At 45.6% G+C, this 20307-nt stretch overlaps 1 protein-coding gene across 1 annotated transcript in view; it reads left to right on the top strand.

Moving 5' to 3' along the window:
• The window catches only part of LOC121833168, a 70402-nt gene extending 67428 nt beyond the window's left edge, over positions 1 to 2974 (top strand). The window contains exon 4 of the mRNA XM_042286281.1: positions 2843 to 2974. Coding sequence (XP_042142215.1) covers positions 2843 to 2974 — 132 coding nt within the window. The remainder of the gene's footprint in view (positions 1 to 2842) is intronic.
• Positions 2975 to 20307: the final 17333 nt, after the last annotated feature.

Here is a 20307-nt window from a genome sequence, read left to right on the forward strand (position 1 = left end):
CACGCCAATCGACATGACTCGGACGTCACGCCGCGCATCACGCACCTTGTTACCTGGCGTGAGCTGACGCCATGACGTGACATTCCCTTGTCAAGTCACGTTGCACAGTGACGCCACGCGGCTCAATAACGTCTGATGACACAGTGAGTCACGTGATATCATGACGTCACGGGACACTGTGACTTCAAGTGACATTTAGACGTCCCATGACGAATCGTCGTCAGGTTACAGAATGACGGCATGTAAAACTATAAACATGAGGCTGCTGATATCGGAAACAACCGAAACAAAGCGTTTTCGCTGATTATGCCAGAAAGGTTGTCCGAAGATAAAACGTATAACGCTTGCTGGGCGTCAAGCTGCCGAAACCACGGGCGTGATATTATGTGGAGCTACAAGCTCGAGCCTTGAGTGCGCGATTTTGGTAGTGTTTTTAATGACCACAATGCGGTGTTAGTTTGTGTCCAATGGCATTGCATAAGAAATTCAGGCAGTCACACCAGCGACAGGAAACGGTTCATGCACACACACGCAGTTTCGTCGTTCCCTGCATTTCAAACTTCGGCGCGCAATTTTCCAGGTGTTTTTCAAATGCCACAAGGCAGTCTTAGTTTGTGTCGAATAAAATGTTTCAACAGGTTTACGAAATCCACTCTACTCAACACACCCTCATTGGTTTTAAAAAGCTATAGAATTTTCGACCGGTGTGTTACTCGGTTTAATACGAACTCTCTATGCAGACTGTAACCTTTCCTTCAGTCGACCTGCTCTGAATTCGCACATTAGCGGCTCCTACATCACACATCAGTTATCGTAGTGTTTCACCTAACGGGTAGCCTAAGACACTATGAATTGTTTTATGTAAATATAAGGAATAAAACAAAAAAAGGAAACTACAAAAAACAATTAATTACAACGTCTGTTAAAGCGATCTAATATAAACAAACTTTTGCCCTAGGTACCTTTCTTAATGACGTAAAAACGTACAGAGCATGTGCCGGCAGTAATATAGACGCTTTACAGCAGCTGTGCATGGGCGCCGCCATAACTGACCTTCAGTTTTTGTTCCCTCTTATTCCGTTCGCTTCACTTCATCATTACCACAGTAGGACAGGTTATTGCCATTTTAGATGCTACTGTGTTCTTGTGCCCAGCATAGGCCCTTGTGAAGACCCGTCAACGCCCGCTTCAGTGGCTCGGCATCTCGGTAAGACAAGAGAAGGGCAGCTATGGCGGCTCAATCTGGCGCGTGTGTAAAGCGTCTATACTCCAGTGGTCCCGAGATAAACCTCCACTGAGGCCATGGGCAGCGCAGGAGAGAGAACAGAGACACACTCAGCGAGTTTCACTCCCCCCTCAAACTGGAAATTTCTAGCCTACATCAACTACCATTCTGTTTTATTAGTAAAAATCTGCTTCTGAATTAAGATGTTTCCTGCTCGAGCAAAAACTGCAGAAAAAACACGACCCTTTTTGAAGTAGTCGAAAAACATTGACTCACAAAAATAGTGACTGAGATGCAGAGAACCTGGCTGGAATTCCCAAATTAAGAGAGACAGCACTAGAGGTTGAACTACAAAAGAGTAGAGTACCCCCCCCCCCTTCCTAATGAAAAAAAACAACAAAAACAACGTCTTGTTTTCTAAAATAAGTTGAGAAGTGTTCTAATAACGTTTCTGCAGCAACGAACAGGGGTGTTTCTGGATATAACATTTTCACTTACTATCATGTCGCTTCTAGTGGATTTTAGGTCTGACAGTGCATCCTTTCGAGTTGTAATATTATAAGAATTATCATTATAAGTATGCCCGAATGGACACTGTTAATTCTTGTATGGGTACTTACTGGCTTCGTTTTCTCGAAAAGGTGCAAAAACACTTGGTGTTCTCCTTACAGTTTCTTCATCGCGAAAAAAGAACCGAAAAAAAAAGTTCGGTATTTTCCGGGACATTTCAAATTTCCTCACACGTAGTGCAGAATTAAGTTATATGCTTATGCAGTTTAGAGTATACATATGCTATCTTATCAAGACGTACACGTTTGAAACATCAAAAACACCGCTTCTTCCTATGGCGACCAAATCTTGTTTAAGCTACTTCGCGCGGCGTATCAGCAATATGCAGAACTTGTGTTTTTTGTAAAACCAATTATAGAAAAGGCAAATACAGCTTGCCTGCACTTCCTATGTTTTAGAAATACTTATTTGGATATTCTGACTTCGTTGTTAATAAGTGTGGAAAAAAACTGCAGAGGCTTGGCGTTGTAAAGAAATCCATTGTTGAACTGAAAATTGCCAAGAGTTGTTTTGCGCTGGTTAATGAGTGTGACAGCGTGACTCTAGTCGACTCCGGCAAAATGAACACATATTGTTTTTCGTTGCATATGTGCGTCTGTTGGTAGGGGAGTTGTAAATAAAAATATAACGAATGAGAACGAAGCCGGTGCGTCATATGCAAGAAAATTACTTTCCAAATAATCTAGCAAATATTATTCAGTTGCAAAATTGCTGATAAACGTAAGAGTTTACAATGAATATATTCAGTTGTAAGAGATTACGTACTACAAGCCGACATTACCATTCAACTTTATTAAGTTTAATAAGATAAAATAAAAAAACGCGATTGTAGCCTTGCTAATAGTAGTCAGTAGAGGTATCTTATCCTAGAAGTAATCGGAGATACAACTAGATTATTTAAACCTATTTAAGGGACTTCGAACGGCGGCAATGTCATCAACATTGTGTCGCATCTACAAATTAAAAGACAACTCTTTCTATATATCTGACACATAGGCGGAATGCGCAGTATGTAACAGTTATTACTCATGTTTTTCTTTGCTGTAGAGACTGAGAGAGCTCCAGGAAGTGAACAGAGCCGGGGACGTTGACAAGCTTGGATATATCATTCTTGGAGTCGGCCTTTTTGCTCCAAGAACAGGCAACGCCTACAACTACCTCAAAGAACTTCTCCAGTAGGTGCTTAGTGTGTTCATATACATCCACAAGATGTTTATTGAGGGCGAGCATTTGTTTGAGGAAGCGCGTGCCCCTCACGAATCTTAATAATCATGAGCTAGGTATAAATTAAATGTTGCTTTCGCATTGCACACTTTCAATGAAGTACTTAGTGATTGACTTTACCACATTTTGATCTGATCTGGTTTGGCTTAGATGATGACCAACCATTAACAAAACTCAGGGTTTTCAAGGTCACTTCAGCGTACTATTTATGAATTGCATTATTGTAGCATACGTTTTACGGCTATTGAAACATCAACACGCAGCTTAGACATCTAATGCACTGAAAAGGAGTTTGAGGATAAACCATGAATCATCAGGGCCGAATCGCAAGCAGACCATAACATAAATGTAAGCAGTAGTTTTAGTAAAGAAAATAGAAAACATAGAACAAACGCAGGCAAGCATGTGTTAGACTTTGATAATGGACCAAAGCCTAGAAACACGATAAGTTTATGTGTAAACACCACGTCTGCACTTGGAAAAGTGGAATTGCCGTACCGTAAGTTTCGCCATTGCAATTATAATATTTATAGTTGCATAACTCGTGTAATGCAGCATTCTTTTATAGACCTCTAAAATCTTCTACATCGATACTATTTTATTGTTGCAAAGGACTGAACATTATCTATATGTGTTTTTTTTTTTGTAAATCGTAGGCCGTTAGAAACAGTAGTCTCTTTGTGACGAATAGCAAGATGGTCTAAAAAACACATTTAAAACCGCCACAACTTTCATCAACGAGGATGTCGAAATCTTTTGTTTCTGATTTATTTTAATGGTTTATGAGCGCACTTTCCTTCTCATCGATGACTGCCGCGCCTGCCTGCCAACTGTCTACAGGCCGTATATTTCGGTCAGCGATTTTTATGTGTCCATTCTCCGCGAGGAGTCGACGCGTAACTTTTTAGTTCAAGATTTTTCTTAGCCGTGTTCTGCTTAGTCGGTGTAAAAGGCTTTCGTTTTAAAAGGTTAAAGTCAAAAACGGCAGCCTCTTTTGAGTTTGACTGGCAACAGAAAGAATAAAACAAACTCCGGACAAGGGACGACGAACATTGAGTTAATGTGATCTTTTGAGTTGCGTGAGGGATAACCCGAAGCCCATTATCGCTTTACAATCGCCCTCTCGAAGTCTAAGCCATATTGGAAAACCCAACATGAAAATCTAACTGGTAAAGCTGGTAACTAAACTGGTCAAGCTGACAATGTGGTAATCAAACAGGTTTAACTGGCAGTCAAGCTGGTTCAAACTGGGCAGGTTAGAATTTGAGCTGGTCAGTCTGGTTGAAGTAAAAACCAGCATGGTCTAACTAGAGTCTGGTTTTAGATTCAATCTGGTTTAGATGAGAGCCAATCTGGTCCAAATTGGTCAAACTTGTTCTCAATGGAGCCAATGTGGTCAAGCTGGTCGAACTCATAATCGTGGTGGTCAAGCTGGTCTTGCTGTGAGCGCGCACGCCAAGGTCAACTAGAGATGGTCGAACTGTCATAGCTGGGAGCGCGCGCGCCAAGGTCGGCTTACGCGGATGCGAGGCCATGTCTTTTTGATAATAATTAAAAAAGCGCAACAAGACTCCGGACAAACAAGGAGGAGACACAGACACAGCGCTCCTCCTTGTTTGTCCGTCGTCTTGTTGCATTTTTTAATCATTATGAATCACCAACTTGCCCAACTTTCTACCCTTGTCATGTCCTGTTCTTTGTCCTCTCGTTTTTGGTAGATGACCGGGCGCCTCAGGCGCGCTTCGAGCTGCCTTTGTGTGCGAGAAAAAAGAGAGAGAGTGGTAGGAACGGAGAATTTGAGACATCTTGTAAACCCTGAGATGGGGAACGATAAAAAAAAAAGACGAACACAACATTTGGGGGGGGGGGGGGGGGGAGACCGTTAAGCGATTGCTTCGAGTAGGAAATAGGGATTAGGCTTTAGCGTTTTGGAGGTCACCATGTGTGGTGACCGTGGGGTTGTTGTTGTTCGAGTGGTCGGCTCCCTTTCCGAAGGTTGTTGGAGCCGGGGAGTAGCTTAGGCCGTCTGGGGTGAACGCGTTGGCCGTCTTGTTTTTGCTTTTGAGTTTTTTCGCCCTTTCTCTTTTTCTTTTGTGTGAAAGTCTATTTATTGGTATGCTCCTATCAATAAACTTCAGCTGCGTTTGAGATTTTGTTGGGTTCGTCCGTTTTTTTATCGTTCCCCATCTCAGGGTTTACAAGATGTCGATTGATTACCAGCTCGACTGCACTCTCTCACTGCTTACAATTCTACTACCTGAAGCAGGTTTCGTCTTCCCTTCACCTTCTTTTGTGTCAAACCTTCCACCACATTCTCAACCAGCCTTGGCGTTTTTAACGCTGTGCAAGATCGGTCAGCGACTGAGTGACCTCCAGACGGATGTGAGCTACTTTGGGCTCTGCCTAAGGAAGAGGTTTGTGGATCCCAGCCTTTTCGGCTATGTCGCTCACCGGAATCTCCCTTGGCGGCACCAGAAGAGGATTCTAAAGGCCTCTCGGAATGTGGCAGATCAGCAACTTTGTGAGCTCTTTGAGCTCGCTGATGTGTTGTGGAAAGGTGTGCTGGGTGAGGGGTTCCGCGGTTCTGTGGAGTTCGACGGTTGGAACTCTCTTCGGCTCGCAAGCTTTTGTTTCTCATGGGCCGCCAAGAAAAGAGACGTCTTGAAGAAACAAGACTCGACGAAGAAAAGGACAGCTTTATCGGCTTCTGTGGAACGTTTTTTCAATCCTGAAAGTGTTGTAGTGTCTCAGAATTCTCAAACAATTTTAAATGAAGGTCGAAAGTTTTGCCTGGATGTGAAACCGTCACGGTTTGATTTGTGCTCGAATGTGCATGCCATTAGTACCAAACTTCCTACGCCAGAGGATAGAACGTCTTTTGTAAATCAATCCTTGAGCAAGCTGAGCGTTCTGCTAGATTCGTCCTTTCCAGTTGAGCAAAGAAATTTCAGGAGAATGTCGGCTTTGAAAAGGGAGTTGAAAGATAACTCTTTGACCCTGCTCCAGACTGGCAAGAGTGGCTTGTTTGCAGTGCTCTCGGATGGTATTTTTAATGAGAAAGCTTTGGTGGCTGTTTTCAAGTTATTTGTAAAGAGTGATGAAAATGTTGCGGTTCGAAAACGGGATGTGTGTAAGATTTTGGCAGAGGAGGACATCACGGCTACGCTAAACAGAGTGAGGGGCGCTTCACGCTCCTCTTTTGGTTTAAAGTTTTTAGTAGAAGATCATAAAGTAGATTTCCCCTTCCGTGTGGTAGTTAACGAAAATGGTTCTTGGCAAAAGTCGCTTGCGGTTTTCCTTCAGGGATGTTTAGGCCATGTCACTCTGGAGGGCAGGATTGCCCTTAGGAACTCGGAAGAATTAATCGAGGGCATATCTCCCCTGCATTGCAGCTCGTGCACGTTGATGTCCCTGTACATCAAAAATTTGTGTTATTCTTTAGATAGCGTGTTGTTGCTGGAAAGGGTTAGGGAGCTTTTAGAAAATAATTTGGTCTCTTTTCAGGCCAAAGCGGGTATTTCTGTAGATGCGGTACTGGATCTTCTGACGTGCTATTAGAAGGCAACTGTGCTTAAATTTAATGGTGACACAGCGGAAAGGTGTGTGCATCGGTTCGGCGGTGGCTCCCGTGTTGACTGAGTTTTATCTTAACACTCTTGACAAGAAAATAACAGATTTTGTTGGCTGTTTGGGCGGAGAAAGGTTTTTGGTTGGGAGGTTTGTTGATGATATCTTAGTTTGTGCTCCGAATCAGCTTTCTGCTACTCAGATCCATGATTTTATTTTGACCGCTGCACCGGAATCAAAAATTCACCTCTGAATCAGCGAAAGATGGGAAGTTACAGTTTTTGTACTTGCAACTATTTAATAAAAGGGGGCTTTGTTGGTCTTATGGTAGGGAAACCGTAAAGAAGGTTCTTTCTACATAGAGTGCTCATTCTAAACTGGTAAAAGGGGGGTGGTGAGATCATTAATTGGCAATGCACTGAGAGAGAGAGAGAGAAAACGTTTATTGAAACAACAGGAACGGGGTAGGGGAGAAAAGAGTTAGGAGCTGTGGGCGGCCATCCTATTCCGGTAGGCCGCGTGGCGCGGCTGCCATCCTCGCCCGAGAGATCAGGGCCTCCTGGTCTTCGAGCTGGCAGCTCTGCAACACGCACTCCCACTGCTCAAGGGTAGGGGATCTGGGTGGTGGAGGGTTGGTGGGGCACGTCCAGACGAGATGAGCTGTGGTGCTGGGCTCATCGCATTGGGGGCAGTTCAGTGGGTAGTTGGCAGGAGAGATGTGGTGGAGATGGAGGTGATTGTAATACGTGTTGGTTTGAAGTCGGCGCCAGATGCGGGCGTCAGCGGTAGAAAGGGAAGGGTGGGGAGGGGGATAGGTGCGTCGGGTCGCTCTGTAGTGGTAGAGGATGTCAGCGTATGTTTGGGAGAGGGGCGTAAGGGAGTTGGCAACGCTGGCTGCGTTGTTGGCCTCTTCTGGGAATGCCCGGTGAAGGAGAGCTCGGGCGGTGGCGTGTGCCACCTCGTTCCCAGGGAGGGCAGTGTGGCTGGGTGTCCACACTATGCGGGCATGAGGGAGGGTGGGGCATTGAGTAAGGATGGCCAGGGTAAGAGCTGAGACTCGTCCGAGTGCAAAGCGACGGCAGGCAGCTTGTGAGTCAGACATTATTGTTATGCTGGGACTCGTGGCTTGGGTCATTGCGAGGGCAATGGCTGCTTCTTCGGCCGTGGTAGTAGACGCTGTGCAGACGGTTGCTGAGGTGAGGAAGGCATTGTCGATGCGGGCAACAGTAGCGACGTGAGCTGGTCGTTGAGGATAGGGAGAGGCGTCTGTATAGAGGGTGGTCGGGTCGCTGCCGTATTTTCTGATGAGGAGGCGGGTGCGATGCTGACGACGGCCGGCGTTGTATGTAGGGTGCATATGACGCGGAATGGGAAGGACATGGATGTTGCGTCGCACTGACGGAGGTATGCGTTGTGGCGAGTCCGGAGTTTGTACCACCTTCCGGCCTAGCGTTTTGAGCAAATGACGACCGGCGGGTGTGAGTTGTAGGCGCTGCAGTTGGTTTTGCAGATGGGCTTCAATAATCTCCGAGAGGGTGTTGTGTAGACCCAGTTTCAATAAGCGGTCGGTAGAAGTGAAGGTAGGCAGGCCGAGGGCTGTCTTATAAGATTTGCGGATTAGGACATCAATCTTGGCATGTTCTTGTGGTTTTAAAGTAAGATAGGGTGCCCCGTAGGTGATGCGGCTGATCAGCATTGCTTGAAGGATGCGGCAGTTATCTGTTTCCTTGAGTCCGTGTCGGCGAGAGCATATTCGTTGAATTAGGTGTGTAAGTTGGGAGACTGTCTGTATAAGTTTGGGGAGATACGCGGCCCCGGAGCCGTCGTGGTGGTAGTGAACTCCTAGGATGCGGAGGGTCTTGACGGTGGGGATGGCTTGCCCGTTGAGAGATAGGGAAGGGTCCGGGGTAGGGTTTGGTGGGCGGCCCCGGGTTCGTGCTTGGAGGACGAGTAAGGCGGATTTTGATGGGGCGCAGCAGAGACCACAGGTTTGGAGATATTGGAGCGTAGTGTCGATTGCCTGTTGAAGACTGTCTTGCTGTTGTCCGGGGGAGCCTGTGTTGGACCATATGGTGAGGTCGTCTGCGTATAAGGCGTGCGACACGTGGGGAATTTGTTCAAGCAAAGTCGGGAGTCCCATGAGCGCTATATTGAAAAGTAGTGGTGAGACTACTGAGCCTTGGGGAGTACCCTTTGCCGGTGTGTGAAAGGTCTCTGTCTGGTAAGGGCCAATGTGGAGAGTGGCAGTTCGTTCTGTCAAAAAGGCTCTCACGTAGTTATATGTGGCAGACCCGCAGCCCGTGGTTTGAAGCTGGCCGAGAATGGCTGTGTGAGTGACGTTATCGAACGCGCCTTGTATATCGAGAGCAAGGACGGAACTGGGATGTACTTTGCTGAGGCAGTCGAGAATCCGTTCTTTGAGTTGGAGGTGGACGTCTTGCGCTGATAGGTGAGTGCGGAACCCGAACATGGTGTGAGGTAACTGATTGGTGTCTTCTAGGAAGTCCGTTAGACAGGCTTACTCCGTTTTCCTTCAGACGTGAGGGATGTTGCGGGAAAAAACGCAGAGATCCCTCGGTCTCCTGTGCCACAGAGGTAGTCTACAAGATCCCCTTTGACTGTAGATTGTGTTATGTTGGTCAGACGGGGCGTTGTTTGAATGACCGACTTGTGGAGCATAAAAGGTGTGTAAAGAATTTGGCGCAGAATTCTGAATTGGTTAAACATGTTAGTTTTTGTAATTTTTGTTACCCTCTTTGGGAAAAAACTTCTGTGTTGTGTAACGAGAAAGAACTGTTTAGAAGGCTAATTAAGGAGACTTTATGCATTCGCGAGGGGGGAATTGTGTCAGCCAACCGTCCTTGGTGATCACTGATCGAATGAAAGAGTTTTTGCTTGTATAAGGGGAGCTTTGTAAACCTTGAAAAAAAAAGGGGGGGGGGACCGGGAAGCGTTTGCTTCGAGTAGGAAATGGGGATTAGGCTTTAGCGTTTTGGAGGTCACCATGTGTGGTGACCGTGGGGTTGTTGTTCGAGTGGTCGGCTCCCTTTCCGAAGGTTTTTGGAGCCGGGGAGTGGCTTAGGCCGTCTGGGGTGAACGCGTTGGCCGTCTTGTTTTTGCTTTTGAGTTTTTCTGCCCTTTCTCTTTTCCTTTTGTGTGAAAGTCTATTTATTGGTATGCTCCTATCAATAAACTTCAGCTGCGTTTGAGATTTTGTTGTGTTCGTCCGTTTTTTTTTTATTGTTCCCCATCTGAGGGTTTACAAGATGTCGATTGATTACCATCTCGCCTGCACTCTCTCACTGCTTACGAATTTGAGACACGTTTGGCTAGCTTAGGCAGATTTTCAAAGAGACGGCTGTGTGCGCATTGTTTGGAGGCTACTTGAGCGATGGTGCAACCGAAGCGGGTTTTGACGAGACAGCAAGCTGCAGTCCGTCCAGTGCGGGAAGAGGTTGGACGTCCCGACTGAGGCGTCGCTTCATGTCTTCGAACGCGTGTGTGTGCTCGTGAATGACGGTGGTGCCGAGTAGTATCGCCAATGCCATCCAAGCCACACGGATTTCCTCGCCTCTGCCGACTACGCAAGAGGCCGCTTCGCCCGAATTACTGGCGGGACCCAGGTTTGCTTCTCTCATCCGTGTAGTACCTTTTATTGTTATTGCCTGGTTTTGGCGTGTGTCTATTTCTTCGTGTTGAGAGATAAGCAATCTAGTTTAATAGAATTGTTTATTTTTCACCAAAAACCGCTGTATTGCGTCGGTTAGTATTGTGTCAGCGTAGTGGATGTGTAGCATCTGTGTTCATGTAAGCAGGCCGCGAACACGAAAATAATAAGCTAGATACCGAGTTGGCTTTACTGAAAAGCTTGGCTTGTTTATCTTGTCGATTAATTTAAACATGTTAAACTGGTTGGGAAGTTCACCGGTATGACCTGTTTTACCAGCGTGACCAGCATGCCAAACTTGGCATGCTGGGGCAATAACCCAGCTTAAAGCTGGGACCAGATCAACCAGAATGACCAGCATGATAAATATGGGCATGCTGGAGTAATAACCCAGCTTGAAGCCGGGACCAGATCAACCAACATGACCAGTATAACCAGATCAACCAGCATGACCAGTATGACCAGATCAACCAGCCTCACCATGTTTGTTTTTCAATAGGGAGTGGTTAATTAACGCATAACAAATACGACCTAGTCGTCGTTAGTCATACTGTTGTCTTTATCACTATTAGCGCCCTCAGCACAGCTGCCAGGTGCCGCTACATTGAAAGTAAAAAAATATACAGGACACTATTAATACCTTTTTAAAATAGTAAGCGCTGTGTTGCTTTTCCAATCATCCTATAAAAGCATCTGATGTATTTTAATACTAGGTGTGAAAAGACTGTCCCACTTACAAAACATGTCGGCAACATCTACACGACATCTTCATCAACAGACGGGCAACTTGTTAATTTGACTCTATTCCCAGACAGGGAAGATCAGCATAACATGGACGGCAGCGATAATGTGGCCTGTTCGTAATCTTGCGGCAACTGAAAGCAGCGACTTATGTCGGACAACTCGGGTTGCCAGGTTCGGTGAACGAGTGAATTTTGTACCGAACAAACGACAACGCTTAGAGTTTTGATGTTAACGAGCCCCCATAACATGTTCTTTGTTTTTTTTATGGATTTACTGATATAAATACTTGTCAAAACAAATTTAACAATATTCAAGCCTTATGGACAGCTGAGATAATTTCATACATATGTCATGATTAGAAAAAGCAATCGTCGAAAGTGTTACAGCCGGTAACTTAAAGAATATAACAGACAGCTGAAATTGGAATGTTCAGGAATAAACGGTCACATATTGAACGTATAATATAAAAAATAGGATGCCTACTTACACGTTAAGAATATGTTAAAAATAATCCACAAAAGAGAGGGACACAAAGGTCGAAGCGTGCAAAACGATGTGGTAAAAGCAGGACGTAGATATACGTACGGTTGTGTTAAACTTTTCACAAACTTATCGCAAATGAAGTAATCAGAAGGCAGGCAGAAAAAATGAGTAAGCGGCGCTGAGAAATATTTACTCGTTACCAATTCCTGTGATAGATGAACCGTCCCTGCCACTTTTACAGGACTGCAGCTAAGCACCGTGATTCACGTACGGCTTTGCAGCACAGTTGACTTGAATATGCCGCTAGAAATTCGAATTTTTTAAAAGATAGACATTCTTTATGCGCTGCCGGAAATTCAGAAACTATGAGACATCTCGCTTCGTCGGATAGGGCCAGCTGCTTTGTCAGCAAATAAAGAACAGTTCGATAAAGGAATGTACAATAAGAGTCAAGTCGATTTTTGCAATCAATAACATAGGTGCATGTTTTTCCGAGGTAGTTTCCTGCCCATTTAAGGCACTGGCGCTTCGTAGAATCACATTTCCAGCCACGCCACTCCGTCATCGCAGTGTGTCAGGCTGCTGTCCAGCTGTCGGAGAAAAAAACTCGTCATCGCAGTGTGTCAGGCTGCTGTCCAGCTGTCGGAGGAAACAACTCGATAAACATGATTGCCGGTCGCAAGAACGCGTGTTTCCGCAAATTTTATCTTGCCTCAATGTTACAGTGAAAAAACAAATTGTTTCCGTCATGTTGGCGGACAAAGATTGCCAACTGTTATAGCGCCCTCGCTAATAGGCATGCCAGTCGTAGTGCCTTAAAAGTAATGATATATACCTTCGCTACCTTCGTCATTGCAATGTTGAAGTAAGGAAGAGCTTAGAGGGAGGGGAATTTTGGACGCGCTCTTTGATGCGCTAGAAGATGTCCCAGTGTCCCAGTGGTAACAATGTCCCAGTGGTAATGATGTTCCAGTGGTAACAATACCTAAAATACACGAAGCCGAACTACTTATACATCAAGATATAATCCTTAATCACCCGGACCCACGGGTTTCTGGCGGAAAACATCCTGTACGTGTCCCACCGAAGCTACAACGAGCCAGCGCCTCCTTGCTGCACAGGCTACGCACCGGATGTGCCTTCACGGCGAAAGCCCTCCACCGCATAAACTCTGCCGTCGACCCCCTCTGCCCAACCTGCAATGTTCCTGAGGACTTCGACCACCTCCTCTGGGACTGCACGGCGTTAACGAAAGAGAGAAGATCCCTCATCGACGGCCTGCAGTGCGCCGGCGTCGCACATGCCACTACAGAGGAAATTCTTTTTCCCCCGGGTCCGGCCGGGACCGCTTCTAAAACATTCGCACGTCTGCTCACATTTTTAGAAGACACAGAATTATTCGATCGCCTATAAACCACAAGTACCCGACCTTAAGTGCAGAGTGCCAACAAGTGACAGTCATTAACCCCTTACCTTTGTTTTTATCTCTCTCTCTCTCTTTCTTTTCTTTTAATCTGTCTCTCCTCTAACCCATTCCTCATCCCTGAACTGACTCGCCCTCATTTTTAGGAGTGGCCAACTGTTCAGGTTTTCCTTTCCAATAAAATGCTTACTACTACAAGAATCTGTCTATGTTATATAAATATGAAGCATTTGAGACGGTTCACTATTCACAGTTTTATTTTGAATCGCTCAAGCCGTCCACTAGCAGCCTTTTAGGCACGCGACGTCGCGCAGCTTCGCCACATGCGCCCATTGTACCTTTTCTTTCTACTTAAGCTTTTGCAGCTAGCAAAACCTTCTCAAGCGTCTCGGAGTCTTGCATACGGCTTCATGTGTTTTCTTTTTTTTTCTTTTCTGTTCTTCAGTGCTTCTAATGTACTTGGAATTGTTTGGCGGGACAGTGAACACTTCACTCATCTGTGAATTCACCGCCTCTAATTTTAACGCCCGTTTTCACTCTTTCTTTTTCTTCAGGACTGCTCCGATAGACGCCGTAGTAATCAAGACACACGTAGACGAAGGAAGTTTCGGTACGACGTGCAAAATCACGGGCCCAAACGTTTACCTTCGCTCATGGAATGAGTACGAAGTATCGATGGTGAGGAACCCCGGTCACTTGCATCAGAAGGCGGAAATCTTAATATAGCGTCCGTGTGTATATAGTCGAGTATGCGTGATTTCCACGCACAGGTTGCAAGCACCTTCTAAATTAATTACAGGGTGTAATCTAAAATTTCGACGTGATTATAGTGAGATCGAGGAGGCACACATCGGTCACGACTACTGCGTCAGGGCCCGCCAAGGTCTCGTGAGCAATCAACGTGCCAAAAGACGCCCGGAATTGAGCTTGTCCGAGTTCCGATTCATATGTCTTTTTCTGCTGTCGCAGGCTTTTTGGTTCACTTCGGGTGATAGAATGGGATGTCATCTGCCGACCTTGGGGGAATACTTCAGTGTCAGCCACGACAACCATGAAGTGCGCCCGGCATCCGTTTTAACCTAGAACTTGTTTATGCGCTGGATTAAAAAAAAAAGTGAAACACTCGAGTGTGGAAAGAGCGTTACGCGGAGGCCAACGCTACATTAATTACGCATAGCCCGTAGCAGGCAGTTTATGACCACCCAAAGAACGTAGAAGACATAACTAGTAATAATTAGTTGTGCATAATGACAGATATACACAAACAATCGGAACCAAAAAGATCCATGAAGAAGCTGAGCGGGAATCGCAACCAAAACCCTGTGATCCACAGTTCGGCTTCTTCGCTCGGCGCCACAGGAGATGAACGAGAGCGCAAGCAACTGGACTCAGTATGGCTGGCAGACGATGGTCGCCTGCGGTAGCACAGAACTGTCTTCGACGAGTTATACTTAGTTCAACAAAATTAGACTTAAGCCGACCGACATTGCTGAGTCATTCTTAGTTCGGCATACGCATTCCGCAGGCTAAGTCGCTGGCGAGTTACGCTTTGCCTATCATGCTGATTTCCCAGGGGACCGTCGATGGCGAATCATACCTAGTTCAAAATACTTCGTCCGCAGGCGACCATCGACGTCAAGTCACACTTTTCAAGCGTAGCTCTAAGGAGCCCTTTTCCGGCTTGACTGGCGTCGCCGTCTGCGACGCAAACAGGATTTAGTCGCGACGCCGGCGGGATTTAGTCCCGTCAAGTTTTGTTCAGAGATCCAAACTGTAGCCGGCTCTGTAAGTATACACACCCGATTCACCCCATAATGGTCGGTGAGGGGGGGGGGGGGGGGGGAGGGGGTTCATCACCATGACTTTTTTATATTCAACCATAAACATTTTAAACTATATATGCACTCCCGTGGGGTACATGCGACTCTGTAGCATGCGAGTACGGTGGATGGTTGCATGAATGTTGCCGTACCTTTGTGCTCGCTTCCGTCCGGTAGGATTTACGTAAGCGATCCGAAAGCTAGGCTTGCGAGGCCCCGAGAAGCAGACGACGGACCGCGATCAGCTTTGACGTGGTCCGTTGTGGATGCGGAAGTTTTTATCCAAGCAAACTCGGGGAGCAGAAGCGGAGTGCCTTGTATCAGCTGTCCACGCCGAAGAACTGCGCTTTCTCCGTTCGGTTCATCAACCTGAGAAACTCTATTTTACTGAAATATGGGACTCTTAACTCCTAGTAAATCGGAATTTACCGGAAGTCGCTAGAATTTACCAGAAGTAACCGGATTTGCCAAAACTCACTGGATATTTCCAGAAATCACCGGATTTGCAAGGATTCACCAGAATTCACCAGAAGTTACGTTTTTTTATTTTTTTGGACGTCACCGGGAAGCATTTAAGAAGGAGCCAATCAACCGTGGGTAGTGTGTGTTTCCCAGATACTGGAGGAGTCGATAAGAATTTAATCGGTTACTTAAAATAGGCCTGAAAGTTCGATGTCTTTATTTCACAGAGTCGTTAACAGTAAAACGATTTGCACAACAAAATTTATAACATTATATGCATCAGATATTAAGAACAAATATTCTATAAAATACAAAATAGAGCTGCCCATGATGTCACTTATCTAAACACTTTGAACAAGTGAAAGTGTAAAAAAACTGCACAATTATAAACAAAGCGAACTTTTAGTACCAGGAAAAATAAGTGTATCATTACAAAAAGACTCCGGAGAGTTGTTTTAAAAGCTACTGCACAGGTGCCTAGGACGAGTGTACTTGAAATGCTGCTTTTGCCTTAAGGTGTACCGGCGCAGCGACATTTTGGTACTACACGAAACAACAAAACGCTGGGCGTATATCGGTGCCTGGCAGTTTAAGGGGAGAAAGCGAAGCGGGCTAGAGAATTCTGCCACCTCTCTCGTCACTCCTTTAATCGCCCAGACACGAAGCTACAACCAGCGGGAAAAGACCACGCCGGTCAAGCCTCCACGAAAATAAGAAAAGGCCGAAGACCCCAGATAAATATATCGGCGCCTTTTTCTCCTTTCCCATCACTCGTAAAGAACCAGCCATCCATCCTAACAGTACCACTGCGAAACGAGCGTCAACTCAACTTTGTGCAAACGTACGAAGAAGTCACATAACCTGCCCTTTTTTATATTACCCCGCAAACATCTCACCAAACAAATGGCCTTTTAGAGAACTCACGCCACTTAATGAACTCACCCACCTCATACATTCACGCCCCTCACCCCTCTTAAATATTACACTTGACCCCTGATATGTTATAGGACCCTATCAGCGCTTCAAGCTCCTCAGCCCTGCAAATCCCTTCATTCCGTCAGACCTTCAAACCCTTACAGCCCATCAGACACTCCATCCTTCAGACCCTTCAGCCGTTTTGACGTCCAAATCACTGTGAACTATTGACCGCAATTACAGTTTAATACGTCATTGGAAATGTATTTCAGACATTGAGTTTACATGCATGTTGCAACTGAAAAAGATAATAGGAACCAACGTTTGATCGAACGCGGGCGCAATCATCTGTAGACGAAAGTGATCACACCAAGTGAAGACAACGGTGTTCTTTTGCTGAAACAATATTTTTAAATGCACTGACAATGCCGCTGGGTAAATTATGAGATGCATGGTAGCTCATCTAATAAAACCGAGCAGCTGCAATACACTCAAACATTCACACACTATCAGTAGCACGTTTAGCAAAAACCACGAACGCGCCACCACAATCCGCCGGCCTTCGGAGATCCCGAACAATTTATGGTGTCGGGTATGGTGTCTTTATCTGCTCCTGGATGCTTCGGAAGCCGGACGGACGATGGGGGCAAGGAGCGAGGCACTGAGAGACCTTCTTGATCTGTTCACCCAGCTGCTCTAGAGGATAGGTTCAACGCAAGGGACGGGAAACCGACACTGAGCGTTCGTTCATTGCGCATTTAGTTCGCGCGCGTTGACGGAGAAAAATCAGGGCGACGAGCCTCTGATGATGGCTGTATTTCGACTGACTAAAAACGGATTGTCCACAAACAGGCAAACGTCCACCTCCCATTTTCTCTATGCAAGCTGTCTCCCTTGTAAGCGAGAACTAGGCAAAGAAAAACAGTCCAAGGAGAAAATTGCGGAAACTAGGAGAAATGACGTGGAGAAGTGCGACCTCCTTTCCAGAACGGCATTTCTCGTGGTCGCTTGTTTGCACTTTGGTAGAGACGCCTAAGGGCCACGACGAGAAATGAAGGGAAAACGTCTCCAAGCTTCAAAACTAGTCGCGGCCGCCGGAACAAAATAGCCATGTGGCTTCCCCGACGCATATATCCTGAAGGGTCACGTGATCTCCCCCGCAGACCCGTTAAAGTTATTCTGAACGAATTCGGACAGACCCCCCAGACCTTTCAAAGAGCAATGGCAGGTCTCTTCCACGATATAAAAATTCTTAAAATGTACGTCCGTCCCCTTAGAAAACTTAGACGAAGATCTCAATTAGTTCAAACATTTTTCATGGACACATAAAAAGATTTCAAATATCCTGGTGGACCCCATCGACAGATTCGTCATAGAGACTAAACTCATGAGCTCACCAACCTCACACTCTTACCACTTGTCGTCGAACTAATCAGCTCAAAAAGTCACACCCCTCCCTAAGCTCATGAGATAACCGAATTAAAACCCGTCCCCCCCGAACACAAGAAATTACCGTATGTATGCCCCTTCACCGACCTCAGGTTTCTCACTCAACCTCAAACATATCCATTTTTGAGGCTTACAAACTCACGGACCCTCGTCTCACGTATGATTGGTTAGGATGATTGAGATGAGTGAATGTACCCATGAGTGAGTTTTCCCGATATATACATCTCGCTTGTCTCCAAGAAAGCGTTTAAATTCGGCTTTTTCGAAGATCGTTCCCGGCGCCGCAGTAGAGAAATGTTGTTGTGCAGCGGGAGCCATGATTTACTCAAGCGAGTGAGGCGGATGTGCGTACTTCCCTCTTTTAGGTCTTCTTTTTCTAACTGCATAGCAGGAGGATATCAGCTAAAGATTAACTTCAAAGAGAGTGTGTGGACATCTCACCGTAGGTTGACTGCCCAGTGTGTACACAACCTAAACCATTGAGCATGCATTTATTTTTAGTTAAGACGCCGTTTTATTTTATTGAGATGCCCACTAGTGCATACTGAAGAAATATTTTAAAATTAGCCCAGCGAACATGGTTATTTTAACGTTGAGAATAATGACTGTGTGCCATTGGATACTTTTCTTTTTTTCTTTCAAATTTGTGCAGCTTATTGCCGTCGCGCATGGCAGTACATCACGCCGACCCCACTTTCAAATAAATTATATATCATATTCTCAACCTTGTGAAGGAAGTGGAAATGATTTTCTTTTTACTTGAGAACCGAACCCAAAGCGGCTAGGCATTTTAAGGTGATCTTCAGAATTTGTGCTGTTTAATATGGCTGGGTAAGGCCTTGTATAGCACTTTTAACCAGAACTGACAAGTGTCGTTGGTGCTTGCAAAAAATTATGAGCCATTTGACTCTGTGAAGGTGGATTACCAGCAAAGCTGTTGAGCAAACGACACAGACGTGATGCAGAAGTTTGAACGAAGGTATGAACACATTATTGTCTTGATCGATGATCATCGTGACCACCGGTACGCACACACATGTTGAGGGCTATAGCCACCCCGAGAGCCAGAGGAAAATAGACACGCTTGAATGGACCGCCACCCGGCGGAAGGAAAGGCAACTAGGCAGGCAAGCGCTTGGAACGACGACAAAAAGAGAGCGTTGCGCTTCCTGCCTAAGCCTCTCCTTCTCCTGTCCTCCTGCCGCTGAATTGGTTCATGGGTGATATGACACGAAGTCGAGACGTTTTTTCCTCCTCTAAATTTAGCGGGAAAATTGAATTGGTGTTGAGGTCACGTGGCGTCAAATTCCCCGCTAAGTTTAGGCCCCAACTTTCCCCGCCAAAACAAAGTTGGGACGTAACATGACGTCATTTCTTTCAGGGCTTCCTGATGTCGATGTCACGACTTCGTGTCATGTGACGTCAATTCTCCCGCTAAATTTAGCGGTGAAACTGCATTGGTGTTGAGGTCACGTGACGTCAATTTTTCTGCTAAATTTAGCGAGAAACTTTTCTTGCCCTATTTAGCGGAAGAATTCCTTCGCTAAATTTAGAGGGGAAATTGACGGCACGTGGCACAAATTTGTGAAATCACATGACGTCGTGAAGCTGTGACGGCATCTATGTTGCCGCACACGAAATATCCATGGGATTCTAGTCATAACCAGCTTCGCTGTAAAACTAAAAACAGGTCCCTTGGGGGATTTTTAGGGAATGCGCTAGCATGAGCCTTTGGAAAAGACACACACGTCCCCCTTTGATAAACGCTAACTCGGACCACTTCACTAGCATTAAAAAGCGTGTTTTAAAAGCTAAACACCCGGAATGATTAAGCACCAAAATAAAACGAAACACGGACGTTGTGTGTCGTCCGCTTCTTCGTGTTTATTCTTTTCTGATGTTTTACCCCTCCAATTTTCTGTTTTGACAATCTCCTTTGCTGTTTTCCTTTGCGTCCTCTATTGCTGGCTGCCTCTTTCTGCGAGAAGGCGTGGCTTCGTGTTTCTTCTTATTTGCACTCGTTCTCTTGCGAAGTAGACATGTTGGAGCATTGCGAAAGCTATGCTAGGCTTGGCAATACAGCACAAAACAGGTGCCGCTGAGTGTTGCAGTGTGAAAGAAATTAATCTCCATGCTTTTTTTATGTGAGTTTTCCAATGCAGTATTTATTATGATGCAGCCATGGTGACTGCTTCACCCGATCTAAAAACCTTGGAAACTTTTTTACGTTTAGAAGGCAAGTCACAGGGGCCTCGTCCCTAAGCGGGCTCAACCTCATTCTTTAATAAAAAAATGCCAGTTAATTCTTCCTCTTTGTGCCTTTGCTTTGTTAAACAGTTATTCTCCCGCAGTGTTTGATCAGACGCCCGGAAGAAGCAAAAATTACTCAAATTTGAAGCGATAATTTTTTCATACCAGTCCAAACTTAGTTATTTAGCGCTAGAGTATGAAGCACCTACAGAAATATATGTAGATTCCTAGGACAGGAGACAGGAACATAATGGGCTATGTCGGCTTCTAAGTCCGTAGAGTACAACCTCACGGAAGTTAATTTTAATCTGAACTTGTTACCGCAGGTGGAAGCCCTGGACTATGTGCAGAGTCAACAGGCTATATTCAACCACCTAGCGCTCATGGTGTCGTTTACAATGGCAACTCTGTTGTTCTCTGTGCCCGAAACGACACTCTCTGAGCACTACCAATTTGGAGAGTTGTGCAAATATCATAGCATAGTTTCTATATACACGGTGAGTCCTTT

This window comes from Ixodes scapularis, unplaced genomic scaffold, assembly GCF_016920785.2.
Source record: "Ixodes scapularis isolate PalLabHiFi unplaced genomic scaffold, ASM1692078v2 PGA_scaffold7__128_contigs__length_106722199, whole genome shotgun sequence".
NCBI classification, from domain to species: Eukaryota; Metazoa; Arthropoda; class Arachnida; order Ixodida; family Ixodidae; genus Ixodes; species Ixodes scapularis.